Source organism: Mixophyes fleayi, chromosome 7, assembly GCF_038048845.1.
Source record: "Mixophyes fleayi isolate aMixFle1 chromosome 7, aMixFle1.hap1, whole genome shotgun sequence".
Lineage (NCBI taxonomy): Eukaryota > Metazoa > Chordata > Amphibia > Anura > Limnodynastidae > Mixophyes > Mixophyes fleayi.
The window spans coordinates 142946743-142961908 of NC_134408.1; the positions used below are offsets into that span (position 1 = coordinate 142946743).

Consider the following 15166-nt stretch of genomic DNA (forward strand, 5'->3'; position numbering starts at 1 on the left):
GATTTGTGAATATTTTGTCCATAAAAAGACTAAATATATACTCCAAGCTTGTTTTATTGTATGCTCTGACGTTATTTATAGGATGGTAAAATGACATTCAGGATGAAGCGACCTCAGTGATGAGTCGCAGTTGGCTACAAATTGCAGCATGCATGGGCCCAGAAATATCGCCCATCCCGATGATCATGTGACCAGTACAACTGGTAGATCGGGTTCGAATGATGACCGTGTATGACGTCATCGTCCGACCTCGGTAACTGTGCCCTCTGTGATCTGCCAGATCTGTCCACCCACATGTATGTACGTGTATGGTCAGATCGGCCCCTGTATATGAGCACTGTTACTTTATTCTCACCCGCTCATCCTTCTCTTCCCGTCTTCAGTCTATCCTCTCTCTTACCCTGTTCTCCCGTCCGCTCACTGTGCTTTCCATTGGGATGAAGCCTATTTATTGTAGTGTCCTTATGCTACACTCCAAAATCATTACCCGTCTTCCTCTATTCTGTTCCTATCAGCAATGCAGACAGGTCATTTAACCTGGTGACTTTTATCTCTTCTAAGTCACTTCTGGCAGCCCGGATAATTCACTGTCTGGTCCATTATTAACTAGAAGCACCTAAATCTCAAATAAAATCAAGACACGATTCACCCAGTCCAACGTGGATAAAGCTGAAGGCACCTGAGGGTCAGAGAGAGACAAAGGAACGGTGAGATTACCCCCCCAAGGTGAGAAGTCCGATTATAGATTTTGTGGAATCAGAGATACTGTGTGTAGCACTACGATAACATTTCCCCAAACATGCTTGTGATGCCCCTCTCCATTACCTCTATTTATAGTTTGTTTTTCTTCAGCAATAAATTAAAAAAAAAAAAAAAAAAAAGTGCTTCAGAAACCTCAGCCGATTTCTTCGGTTTCCATGACAGCGATTTAAAGGGAATAAAGTCTCATTGTTCAGGAGCTGACAGCGGTTTATTTTGCAGTGTTCGTCTTTACAAAAGCTGCACCTCAAATCCTGGGTCCGTGTTGTCTTTGTAAAATCGGTCACTTGGTTTTCTCTGTCCTGGATTCTGTGATCCAGCTTCTGGCTAATGTACAGATAGGCAGCAAAATAGAGAATCGGTGGTAGCTACATACAATCCTGTATCACAATGTGTATTTACAGAGAGGGTGATACGGTCAAGGGAGAGTCGCCCAACAGATATGACGAGAGTTCATGCAGTAACATTGTACATGAATGTACAGGATGATCACAATACTGTCGGAGTTGTAAAGTTAACTTTTAAAAAAAACAAATGATTAAAACAAATCAAATCCAGCCAAAGTTCAAACAATTCTAGAGGGGGTTAAACCCCCCTCCCCTAAAAGCGTGAAATAGGTACAACGGTCTAGATCAGGGGTTGGCACGTGGGCCACTTATGTCTGGCACGGCGCTGCTGAAGCTGCTTCAGTAAAGCAGCCGATGATGGCCGAAACGGAGCTTCTGTGCATGTGCAGTAGCTCCGTTTCCGCCGTCATTGGATGATTTACTGAAGCAGCTCCCGGGTTTCTGGAGGAAGACGAGTCTCCAAAGGTAAGTACGAGCAGCAAATTGAGGGGCACATCTAATTGGTATACTATGAATAGGGGGGGGATAACTATATGACATACTATGATTCGGGGAGACCACAGTGACACACTATGAATTGGGGACACAACTGTGTCTCATGATATAATTTGGGGGCACAACAATGTGTCATGATATGATTTTGGGGCACAACTAAGTGTCATGATATGATTTGGGGGCACTACTATGTGTCATGATATGATTTGGGAGCACTACTATGTGTCATGATATGATTTGGGAGCACTACTATGTGTCATGATATGATTTGGGAGCACTACTATGTGTCATGATATGATTTGGGAGCACTACTATGTGTCATGATATGATTTGGGAGCACTACCATGTGTCATGATATGATTTGGGAGCACTACCATGTGTCATGATATGATTTGGGAGCACTACCATGTGTCATGATATGATTTGGGAGCACTACCATGTGTCATGATATGATTTGGGAGCACTACTATGTGTCATGATATGATTTGGGAGCACTACTATGTGTCATGATATGATTTGGGAGCACTACTATGTGTCATGATATGATTTGGGAGCACTACTATGTGTCATGATATGATTTGGGAGCACTACTATGTGTCATGATATGATTTGGGAGCACTACTATGTGTCATGATATGATTTGGGGGCACTACTATGTGTCATGATATGATTTGGGAGCACTACTATGTGCCATGATATGATTTGGGAGCACTACTATGTGCCATGATATGATTTGGGAGCACTACTATGTGTCATGATATGATTTGGGAGCACTACTATGTGTCATGATATGATTTGGGAGCACTACTATGTGTCATGATATGATTTGGGGACACATCTATGTGGCACACTATGAATTGGGGCACAACTATGAGGCATGATATGAATTTGGGGCTTAACCATGTGGCATAATACAAATTGGGGGCTCTACTGTGTGGCATAACATGAACGTTTGTGCCATAACTATTAATATGATATTAGCATCATAAAATAAGACTATTTCCGATCTTATCTATGTATCTCGCTAATGTGACACTTCTGGACTGTACATAAGTGGATCTCAAACCTGTCCCTTAGCCTCACCAACAGGGAACGCTTTGTACATATCCTTCCAGGAACACGGTGAATATATCGGAGTGTTCGGAAGTGAATACATCCACCGGCGTCCCGGGAGGATATAGACTATGGGTGAGGCATCAAGACAGGTTTGATGACTGCTTTAGAATGAGAGTTTCATGTCACTGTTTTCCATTTACCTTTCCTTTTCATTTCACGCTGTAGGTCCTTCGCTACTTAGCCATCCAGAAGCCGTCAGACTTGACGCGTCATCTCCTGCCTTGTGTCATTCACGCCGCGCTCCTCAAGGTGAAAGAAGAAGGTGAACGACCTTATTCCTGTCTCGCATAAAATGCAACTTTCATACTTGCTGCTTTTTGACTCATGTTTTCTGGGCTTCTTGTAGAAATATTGGAAGATATTCCTTCCGTGAAGAAGTCGATAAAACAAATCATCTCCCATGCCAGTAAAGTTCTCCGATTCCCCAATCCCGAAGACAAGAAGTTGGAGGTAAGCAATCGATTGGTTTGAAGAGGGAAGGATTTTTTTTTAGGAAGATTTTGTGTTGTTTACTTTCCTTGTCTCTTTCCTCAGGACATCATCAGTCAGACTATGAATGTGGAGGCCACTATTGCAAGAGCTCGGTCTCTGAAGGCGAAGTTTGGTACAGAGCGGTGTGAAAACCCAGAGGAGAAGGAAGATCTAGAAAAGTATTTATTTTACAATTGTTCTTAATTCTGTATTCACGTTGTGATTAGCCAGACTCTGCCGATCCACATGTCTGTATGGAAGGGCACTCTACTTCTCAGGCACTCTACATCTCGGGCACTCTACATCTCGGGCACTCTACTTCTCGGGCACTCTGCTTCTCGGGCACTCTGCTTCTCGGGCACTCTACTTCTCAGGCACTCTACATCTCGGGCACTCTGCTTCTCGGGCACTTTGCTTCTCGGGCACTCTACATCTCGGGCACTCTGCTTCTCGGGCACTCTACTTCTCGGGCACTCTGCTTCTCAGGCACTCTACATCTCGGGCACTCTACTTCTCGGGCACTCTACATCTCGGGCACTCTGCTTTTCGGGCACTCTGCTTCTCGGGCACTCTACTTCTCGGGCACTCGTGTAATGTCTCATGGACAGACCAATCCGGACAGCTGACATTAAGGGCATTGTGCAGACTTATAGGGGGTGTCACCGCCGTGTAAATCCGAATTAATTTCCCTTCCGATTAGATCCAAAGTTATTATATTAAGTTCCGACATCTTTTACCCTGAAATCCATTGTCCAAACATTTAGAGACCAGAGAGCGAAAAGAAAACTTACTGCAGCTTTTCGGTAATAATGAATAGATCTAAACTAAAACAGGGGTCGCTTTCAAATGCACTTTAATATATTATATGTATGGTTTTCCAAACTGCAGGAAAAAAGTATCTGGAAAGCTCTAATTCCCCAAATTTGTGGATAGTAGAACCCATGTTATTATCCTTAATAAAGCACCAACATATTAGACAGCGATGTACATTGACATTGAAGGTAATGATGGCTCTGCCATCTTACAACCCTAAGAGGTGTGGGGAGCACTTGATTCATAAGGTGGTAGAACAACAATTGAAGTTGTTGGTGGGGAAAGTGTGAGTAAAACACAAGTTTATTATGAAGCTTTTGGATTGACAGGAGTGGTCAGCAGACAGAGAAGGATGAGTGGTGTAGAGGAGTCTTCCAGCAGATATCATGAATAATTGCAGGTGGAGTAGTCAGAGGACAGAAAGGAGGAGGTTGCAGTAATCAAAGTGGGAAACTCTAAGGGCGTGGAGGCATTTTGTGTGTGGAAAGGACGTAGTGTGGGGATGTTGCAGTTAGAAGTGGGATGACTTGGACATTGTAAGGAATAAACCATAGTACAGAGGAGGAGACTGACAACCAAGATGGTGAACTTTGTAAGTAGGTGCGATGATGGTGCCATCCACTGTTATCTGAGGTTGATAGATGATGGAGGGAATCTGTGGTGGTTTTGTTTTTTGCTATGTTATGGCATCTATGAGCAGATGGGTGATATTTAGAGATGTTGACTATTTGAGAGCGTTTGAGAAGTAAATCTAGATGTCATCTACCAACCTTGTAAACGTCCTTTCTGTGGAGTGAATTGGGTGAAAGTCATTGTGCTCCTGTGGTTTCAAGGTAGATTGTTAGGATATCTTGTTTTATCTTTATACTTACTGCTTCCAATGACCATAGGTGGCCATTAATACAGAGCTCATCAAGGATAACTGTCACATTGCTTGATGGACGTCTACTTTCCTGTCTGGGCCACTTTCTGTTGTGCTCAATGCAGATGTATTGTGGGTTCCCCAAGCTCTGTGCTCCAGAGTCACTTCTGATTCTTCTACAGTCTTATGGATCAAAGCTAACGTACATCCGACTTCAGTTAATAATTAGCTTTGTTTATGTGATTGTATGGACGCCAATGTATCGCTGCTCCAGATGGACTCTCCTGCTTGTTCTCTGCCTGCTAGTACCGCTCAGTAATGGTGTTTGTAGATAAGGACAGCGAACAGTCATTCACCCAGAATATATCGTTTTTTGAAAACTGTAGTGTATTCAAGTAATGTCCCAAAAATTGTAAGCTCATATATACTATATAAATATCATGGTTTAGAAATCCCTTTGAGACAGAAAACAGATGCTCAATCATCTGATATAAGGCTCCAGCTAGCAATCCATAATCCTAACAGTATGGCTGCGTACATACTGCCCTGCTCGGCACTCCATGGTACACTAAATTTAAGCGACTTTTAGCCATTGTTGGCCACACAACTGGTAAATTCTGCCTGATTTGCCCGGACGTCCTGTGGGTATCCTGTAATACTCATTGGCCAGTTATTGCTCCCCGTCTGTGTGTCTGGACGGCTATCGTCCAACTGCACTAATAGGTCCTTACGTAAGACAATTATGCAGCACCAAATGGCTTAGAACAGTGTTGGCTAACCTGTGACACTCCAGGTGTTGTGAAACTACAAGTCCCAGCATACCCTTCCAGCAATAATCTGCTAAATATTGGCAAAGCATGCTGGGATTTGTAGTTTCACAACACCTGGTGTGTCACAGGTTAGCCAATACTGCTATAGGATAGGACCTGGTCTTATCTAGACAGCGTATTAGAGACGTCCCTTTATGTATTTAATTATCCCTCACTACATGCATGTACTTATTAACATCTGGCTAGAAGGCTGTCTTTCTATCGCTGCTATAAAATCACCTATCGTTGTCACTTATCATTAATATTTTGCCGATGCAGTTGAGCGATATAGGCCCAGAGCGGTAAGGGTTAACCAGTCTTGGGGGGGACATGCTCACTTGTAACACAGATAGCTGGTTCACGTATGCACAGTGGAGCAAAAACCCAGAAAAAAATTGTTGAAAATAGATTTAAAATATTAAATTAAACAATAAAATATAATAGAAGTATTCACAAAAATATAAAGCATTTTTCTATTGAATTTCCTGTTATCTCATGATGGTGGGAACAGAACAAGCGTTGGGGCGGTACACGATTGACTGCGTCCCGTGCTTTATATATACAGCATAAATGTTCTGCCAGGTTGTATCTTGGAGCCAGGCGCTCAGTTAGATTATCAATTTCCATACATTGTATTCTCCCCGGATCGATATCCTCCGCAGACACTTGCCGTCATCACCCATAACCGATCTCTTGATCCCTTCACATTGACAGGTTTGTGAGTTGTCTTCTTGAACAACCTGAAGTGCCAATCATCGGAGCGGGCAGGGGGGCGGCCGGAGTGATCATCCACAAGATGTTTGTTAGCACTCAGCGGGTAAGTTCACGCTCCGTCTTATTGCTTACGGTTGCTCTGCAGCGTTGAACATGTGCGAGAAACCAGCTACATCCCTTGCAGAAAGTTAACCGCATCTCACTGTTGTACGTTTTATTTCCCTCGCACAAGAAGCAAGATAAGGACACCATTCTGTGTGTGATTAATGTCCTCTCATTATCTCGCACTGCGGGGCCATGCAGACATACTGGCACTTGTAACGTTGAGACACAATAAATATGCAGCGTCATTTGTGTGACTTACAGACACACGGAGGATCCTTCCCCAACCTCTGCAAAACAATGTGGCTTTCATTCATTATTATCTGTGCATTATTATGTAGCGGGAGATGATTTATAGGAAAGCCCTGACTAGCAGGAGAGGAGGGTCTTACCCCTTGAAAGCGAACATCAAAGTCCGTAGTCATTCTCCATAGATGGGAGCGTCACAACTACACCCAGGTTCCGCTACTTGTAGTTCTCCACGCAACAAATGTTAGAGGTCTCCATGACTAAGTGTTGGGGTTCTGCCAGATTGAGGCAGACCCCTCATCACTCCTCAGGTTTGAGTCTCGCTGTTCTCCTAATCTAGTAGTTGGGACCCTCACAGTTCTAGTGCTTAGTCCAAGGGCTCAGACCCATTATGTAACTGTATGAACTGGGCTCTGCTAATCTATGGAGGAACTAACATATCAAACTGTTGTTGGGATCATCCGGGGTTCGGTTTTAGAGTAAACATATTTGTTGCCCAACCCTCCATGCAGATTACTGGCATACAAATGATATATATATATAATTATAGCTTAAAGAAAAGTCGATGGTAAATACGTCTGTTATTAGCACCAACTTATATTTTTTTATTAAATTATTAAGATGTGTAAAAATGTTTTTCCTTTTTTTTGGCTGCCCCTTATTTCTGCAAAAGTGTGAGGGTACCTGTGATATAAAACCACTGGGTAACCCTGGCTGGTACCCATCTGACAGCTCGTGTCACTGACACCCACAGCGCGGCATCACCCAGGAGAAGGAAACAGGTTAAACCAGCGTTAAGCAACATGTGACGGGTCCAGCTATTGTGGAACTACAAGTTCCAGCATTTGGTTGGCAGTGCTGTCCCAAGTTGTAGCTCCACAGCATCTGAACAGTCATGTTTGCCTATCTTTGGTGTAAACTAATAGCAGGTCTGTCTTGGAGAGAAGTATAATATAGAACAGTTCAGATATTATGTGTGATCCTTATTTAGGCAAAACCGGGGGAGGGGGGGCGGATGAATTCAGAGGTGAGGGCTTCCTAGCTAAACTCTCAATCACAGATTAGAAGCTTCCTAGTATCTGTGCGCTACATACAGAAGGAGCCGCTAATTTCCCAGCATGCAGTAAATAAATAGCATTTTCCCTCTTTGTATCACTACATTTCCCCAGGAGCTGTAACATGAATCTGTCACGTAATCTTCATACGCAGGATCCCTGTGGAATGTTCTCAGCCTTACATGTGAATGTATCCATGTTCATTCTGCATGTACTAAACTGTTTGTCTAACCTCTCGTAGCCGATCTTGGCTTGACTGTCTGTCTGTCTCTTACCACCGTTTCCTTTCCCAAGCTGACTGAATCGTCTGATGAGGTAACATCTAGAATTTCTACCTCATTTGCTCACTCCGTATGTGTAGGAGAGGCGGTGCACACGCACTAACACTTATACTAACGCGTTTCCTTGCCGTTAGGGATATTGATCAGTTTCAGGAGCCCGACACATAGATATAAAACAAGGCTTTTACTGGAGAGAACCCGTTGCTTTGTAGTCACAATAATGTGGGCGCTGTTAATTGCATCTTTACTATACTTGTTGTTTGTTAAACATTCTGAGGGGCATAAAGGAAATAAACATTTTATCTACATTATTCAACTCCCTAAACCTTTGCTTCTTTATGAAGTTCTCCAGCACCTGGCTGCACTTTACACTTTGTTTACAGGTCTCTAGAGATATCCCACACAATGGGAGGTATTGTATAAAACTGAAAAAAGTGGAGTGTGTTCTTACAAATGTCTTTAATGGAACAATCAGTACATTCTATTAAAAGTCTTTTATTCTGGATGTAGAAATGTCCTTTGTATTCTTTAAAAACATCCTCCATGGGGCGTCCTTGTGATGACTGTAATTTCTAAAAACTAACAGTCTGAGGGGTTCAGATATAAGAGATTGGGAGGGGTGGATCATGTAGACAAATGGTATTTCTTCTAACCCTTTGAGAATCTTCATAAAAACAATTAGGGAAAGGATAATTTTAATACGGTCTGTAATCTGTTTCAGTTAAGGTTTTATTCTAGCTTCTCTCCATTGCTATCATGTACAATAAAAGTATTCCTTAAGGCATTGACTAAAGCTATACGCTGTGTCTGAGCAGCTGCAAATTATCACTGGTTATTTATACAGCTTAATCAGTGATACGTTTAAACCTTTTGTCTGTCTGCGCTTGATAAATGTTTTGCAGGGAGTGCAGACCGCTCCTGGTGTATCCATCATATTTAATACACATGATCATTTTCCCCACTAATAATAATAATAATAATGCTACATTTGAAGATCTGTAATTAATGTGTGAAGTCTGCTCGCTGTTTCGCAGACCCCTCTTCTAATGCAATGATTCCAGCATGTACTTTTTTTTTTTAGATTGCAGCCTTGGCTCCCATGGACGAGGAACCCAAGAGGTCTAGTTCTTCAGATGACAGGAAGCAGATGTCCGGAACAGATTTCCCTCCCCCGGCAGGCCGTGAGGTTATCCTGCGCACAACTGTTCCCAGACCGGCTCCATATTCCAAGGCTCTGCCCCATCGCATGTACAGCGTGCTCACCAAGGACGATTTCCGGCTTGCAGGAGCTTTTTCCTCCGACACCTCTTTCTTCTAACGATCTCAGGTCACGTCTTCAGGATATAATGTGCGTGGGCAAATGGCTACGGACTCCGTCTAATGCAAACCTAGGTGGTGGGGAACGTGGCTTGTAGTGTCTTCTATGCTTGTTAGGGCGATAGCTCATCTGTATTGATTTATAGGCACATAAGTCACATCTGCTTGCCCCAACACTGACAGGTTATTACCCAAAGGGAATGGCGGGACTGCTGCTGTTGCATGGGGCTCAGTGGTTATGGGGCCCAGAGATGAAAGTGGCCCGTCTCCACTGCACACCCTGCAGAGGTGGCAGTTATTGCTAGTTGGTGGAGGCAGGTCAGTTATATCAGAACATGTGCAGTGACGCCCAGCGGGGTATCACTGTACATGTCCTGGGCATTGCTCACAAGAACAAAGTGGGTGACAGGAGGACAGACCACTTCACTGACCCCAAAGCAACATTGTAGTGTTTCACCCCTTGGCACAAATACATTAAGCTCTAGAAACGTTAACTTGTAATGTGATTTACAGCTCACATGGCTCCGGTTTACAGTTGCTAGAAGTTAGTAATAAGACCCTTTACCCTTCAGTTTTCGTGAGGTCTACTAGGAGTACGCCTGGTTACTATTTGGCTTTGTTGGATTTTAGTAAATATTCCTCCTTCAGCCTCTCTGTATTCAGAATAACATATTTAGTGAAGTATGGAGGCCGAGACTGTGATTTTCTCACATAAGTCACAAACCTTTTGTCTTCCACCCTTCATCTCGAACTTCAAAGCGACAACCAGTCAGAACATTCATCCTTATAATAGACCACAAATGTTCCGTTCCCTTTCCCGGTGCTCTAGTACATCAGTTATGTCTGATAGGAGGGAGGCTCCTCTACGGCCCTAACACCCAGATTCATCAATAACAATGATTTATCTATGTTTCCTCTTTAAACAACATTATCCAAGTAACAAGGTGCCTAAATTTAGGTTGAAAATGGATTTGAAGGATACTGTCATCATCATTATAAAAATGTAACTGCTCACTGACAAACTACGTTATTTAACGATGAATAAAGTGGACCTGTCCTGATAAATACAAATTCACACATATATCCGTGTGTGCGTGTTTCTATCTCTCTCTGCTCAGAAGAACATACAGCTTTTATTTGCAGATCAGGTAAATGTAATTAAGTTACTGGCCCAGATTAACTGTCATTTTTAGTGTTTTAGAAGAATAATTGGTATATAGTGCTATGTGTAATGTACATTCAGTGTAAGTCCTTTTGCTCATTGCTTGGTGATACAAACAACCAGGATACATACACAGGAAGTTACTTGGGACAAATGTTCTTTTCATTATTAATATTTTCCAGATTTTCTCAGAACTCATCGTAATTTGACTTGTCCCTTCCAGCGATGAATAATTCTCATAAGGGTGCAGAGCTGTCCGTTTACTAACAGATTATTGTCATGTATTATATGTGACCCATGTGATTCCAAATACACAGTTCTGAATGTAAACTCTTTACTACATATATGATCCACCAGTAGGAGACAGAGGATGTCACAGTACAGATAGAGCTCAGAGGAGTGTTCCAAAAATTCTCTGTTCACTAAATCATGTGACTGTGGTTGCCATGGTAGTAAATCATTAATATAGGCCTGAAGGTGGGGAAAAAAAATAACAAAGAAAAATGGTAAATACCAACATTCTTCATGTAGCTTCCATAGTGATTGCTGTTCCTGATTTTTTTTTAATGGGATAGTTGATTTAAAACTCACCACAACGATCTTGCCCTTGACCCTCCATTTTGGCACAACCCTGTATTCCCACCTGGACTTTCCGCTACCAGTCATCGCCCCTGGAACTGAACTGGCCTAAATTTCTGATATATTTCTCTAAACAGGGTTGGTGACTTCCACTGGTGGATCTCCCCCCATCATCTAGAACATTCAGCCCCTTTGAATTTTTTCAAATCAGCCATTTTTTCTTTTACGGTCCCTGCTGCCTACCTCTGTGCTACGAGACCTCACCCCCTCTGAGAATCGAGGTAGGCATCACCCCTTGGACAGATACATGAGATCACAACACTATAGTATTTTTCTTGCTACCACCCTTCCCTCTCTGAGATCGCATGAGGACAACCGAGAGAGGGACTTTAGTTCCCCCTGGACAATGTGGCTTTGGAGGATATGAGATTGGGGATTGCTAAAAGCTCCAAAATCTACTACCATTGGTACTATACTCCCACCCGACTACATAGTGTGTTTCCCTTCACCTCGTTCAACTGCTGGGGAGGCTGCGGTCTCAGGGGATCTATGATCCACCTTTGGTGGACTTGCCCGATCATAGCCTCCTTCTGGGGTGCAGTTTCTTAAATACTCAATTTGAGGCTCTTGTTGCGAAGGACCCTTTGGGATTCCTCTATTCCCCCAGGACCTAGACAAATTTAAAAAAAAAAAAACCTGCTATAAGACGTGGCACCTGTCAATATGTGCGCAGTCACTCAACTGGAAAAGTACCCCCTCCCCCCCCCCCCCATCTCTCTCTGCCTTCAAAACGTCAGATGTGGCACACTGCAGCCGTGGAAGTGATTATGTACTACCTGCATTATAGGGGCCATGTTTTAATAAAGTTTGGACTCCATGGCAATTCACGGGACGCACATTCCCCTCTGGCCCCTAGCTCTCCAATATGAGCCCAGATGCGCTGACTACGGTCTCCCACTTCTTCTCTGAGTCATCACTGTTTAACTTCTGAGTCCCCAGTCTCCCTTTTTCAGTGGTCACCCCCCCCCCCCCCCCCCCAATACTTCCCTCTTTCTCTACAGTCTATTTTTTCGCTAAGGTTTATATATCTTAAAATATTGGTCATTCGCTGTCCTACCTTCAATCTGAGCAGAACATGATGGTTTTATTGCACCATTTTTGATTTTCTGCTGCCATGATTGTACCACGACTTTGTTCTCAAGTCCCTTTTATACATTTGTGTGATCTCAAAATAAAGAATTATAAAATAAACAGATTGCCTATACAAAAATTTGTCCCTGTAAACAAATGGACATTAACAGATATCAAGGTTAATTAATATGTAGATCAGGACCCAAAACATACAAACAGTTTAAAAAGGGTTTGTTTCTTTCTATGACCATGTGAAATAATGGGGTTATACTTTTCAGTAAACTGTAGGAGAAAAGCAGGAGCGCTAATTTGTTACCAGTTCTCCTGTCTAATGTAAACCAAGTATAGAAATTACAACGGGTTGAGTCTACGCTGTGCAATCTGTTGCCCTTTATGAATGTCGGACATTTATAGGATTGCATAAAACAATGCGTTATGGTTCATACAACCAAGAGCCTCACATTGCATCAGTTTTACTGGCTTCAAGGTGATATAATCAGTAGAAGAGTCTTCAATTGCTGCATATACATATTCTTGACTTTATTCATGTGTTAATGGGTAAACGCACGGCTCTTACAGGCTAGATTACCCCCAAAACAGGAAATACATTATATATGCACAATTAATGAGGATTGTAGCAGAGTGTTCTCTTACACGGAGCCACCCAGTCCTAGAAATAACAACGGTTCTGGTCTAGTAATTCTTGCTGTATTGACATAAGGTTCTGCCCAAGTCGCTGAGTGTCCCTGACGTTCCTCTATCTGTCCTGGGCTGTGACTGTGCCAACAGACTTCTACATAGAGAAGATAATGACCATGCTATAATAGTGTATCTATCACTAGAGCAGATGAGAAAACGTCTCACAGAGGAATGAGGCACGTACATGCCTCAGTGAGGTTCCTAGTGAGTACTGGTTTAGCCCCAGGACGGCCTTTACTGTGTGTAGGTGACAGATAACCTGTCACCCTGCTATACACGGTTTGGGAAGCGATGGCTGAGCCTTCACCTGCGGCCCCCAGCTCCCTCCGGCTGTGTCAGGTTTGTTTATCTTCGCTCGTAGCAGATATGTTATTACAGATAGTGGTCTCTACATGCGGCTGTGTGGAACATTGAGGGGACACCTGTGCGACCCCTGAACTGTACCAGGTTGGATATCAAAGCACTATGTGATATTGCTATAAATGCCTTTATAGCGTCACACCAAGTATCTATGACAGATGAGAAGGATCCACACTGACAGATTCCTGTTCAAATAAAGCCAATCCTGTGTGTATCTGAAGCAGATGACATTGTGATTAATTCCTTCCACACTTCATGTATGAAAGGACCAATCATTTCCCTCAGCAGCCACTTGTCACCTGCTCCCAGAAGTCCCTGAGGCCCCACGTCATCATAGACCTATGGTCCCAGCAATAGTTTGGGGAGGGGGGGGGGAGATTCACTGACCTCCTACGATGGCCAAGAACAATTAAAATCCATCTGAATTTCAGTCACTCCTGGAGGTAAATGTAGTTTCCTGTTGACCGATGCATTTATCGGCTGACCGCACTACAGGAAACATGTCCGTCAATCTTATGTCTGGCCACCTTAACATTGCAGGACTTCAAAACAACCTTACACAGGAACCAGATAAACCAGTAAGATATTTGGTCAATTTGACGAATAAAAACAAATTGGCCTGAAATTGCCATCAAAGATGTCCAACAACAATTGAAATCCATTAGGATTTTAGTCGTTAACAGCCAAAAGCAGCCAATGTGGAGGCAAGTTTGGACATGTGTGGGGACAGCTTTACTTTGATGGGAATTGTGAACCAATGATAATAAAATATTTATAAAACAAATACTACTATTGCAAAAGCAAAAATAATCCTAAAAACGTGATTTACTCAACCGAACAAAAACCCTCCATAAAGACCGGATGTCAATCTACTTTCAGATGTTTTAAGAAAACTATAACATATTTTATCATGAGTAAGACAAAGCTGATCATTGAATGTACTTATTCTTACTATGGGAATGAGATACCAAATTGTGGCAGAATGCTGATCTTAATACCTGCAAATTACTCACCAAACATCTGAAAAAGACTCATGATCATTTCATATAAGCAGATTGAGCTCGGAGAGATTCGCTCATTTTATAGGACCTGAGGGCATTATAGAAGATGTTCAGCAAAGACTGTGTACTCAATCTAACCCCTAATTATCTCCCTTCGTGACAGTTAAGGTAGAAATTGAAATTGAGGTACAATTAAATCTGGGGGTCCCCTATTTGAACCATCAACCCACCCTCACTAAAGACCTGATTTCCAGGTGATGTCGGTAGTTCTACCAGACTTGCATCGCTAATTAGTCATTCACCTCTTGATTAGAGGTGGTAGATATAGGGACACCGGTCCAGGTATAATAAATTCCCGCATTAAGGGGGCTTGTGGAATTTTTCTGCTTTGCGATTAACTCCCCCCCACCACCCCCAACTTGTGATATTTTCCCAGCACCGCTTATGGCTATTGATAGATTTAACTGTACAGTGTATGCTGCCATGGAAACTAGTGGAAATATCTATTTTAAGTCTTGAATTGGTACTGAGCATCACGCAGCTGAAATCATTTACTCTTTAACCCCCTAGCTTCCAGATGGACCGACAATCTCACCATCTGCTTCACACTACTCAGATTTTTTTTTTTTTTTTTAGCGGAACATAGAAGAATATATATAGTATTAGCGAGAGGGTGTTAATGAACTTTTATATGCTGTTATAAAGAAAAAAAAAAAAAGGTGGTATATCTATCAAGGTAAGCTGAAAAAACGGTGTCAAGTCCAGTTCCGGTTCAGGGACCTTTAACACCTTGTACGTGGAATATGAAATCTTGAGAAGACAGAAATAGACGATTGCATTCCAG

The 15166-nt window shown here is 42.6% G+C and overlaps 2 protein-coding genes across 2 annotated transcripts in view; one reads left to right on the forward strand and one right to left on the reverse strand.

Moving 5' to 3' along the window:
- The window catches only part of RAB3GAP1 (RAB3 GTPase activating protein catalytic subunit 1), a 60508-nt gene extending 50043 nt beyond the window's left edge, over positions 1-10465 (forward strand). The window contains 6 exon segments of the mRNA XM_075180565.1: positions 2883-2979; positions 3064-3167; positions 3252-3367; positions 6387-6489; positions 8087-8107; positions 9155-10465. Of these exon segments, the coding sequence (XP_075036666.1) occupies positions 2883-2979; positions 3064-3167; positions 3252-3367; positions 6387-6489; positions 8087-8107; positions 9155-9391 (678 nt within the window). The 3' untranslated portion in view covers positions 9392-10465.
- The window catches only part of R3HDM1 (R3H domain containing 1), a 255260-nt gene that overhangs the window by 63547 nt on the left and 176547 nt on the right, over positions 1-15166 (reverse strand).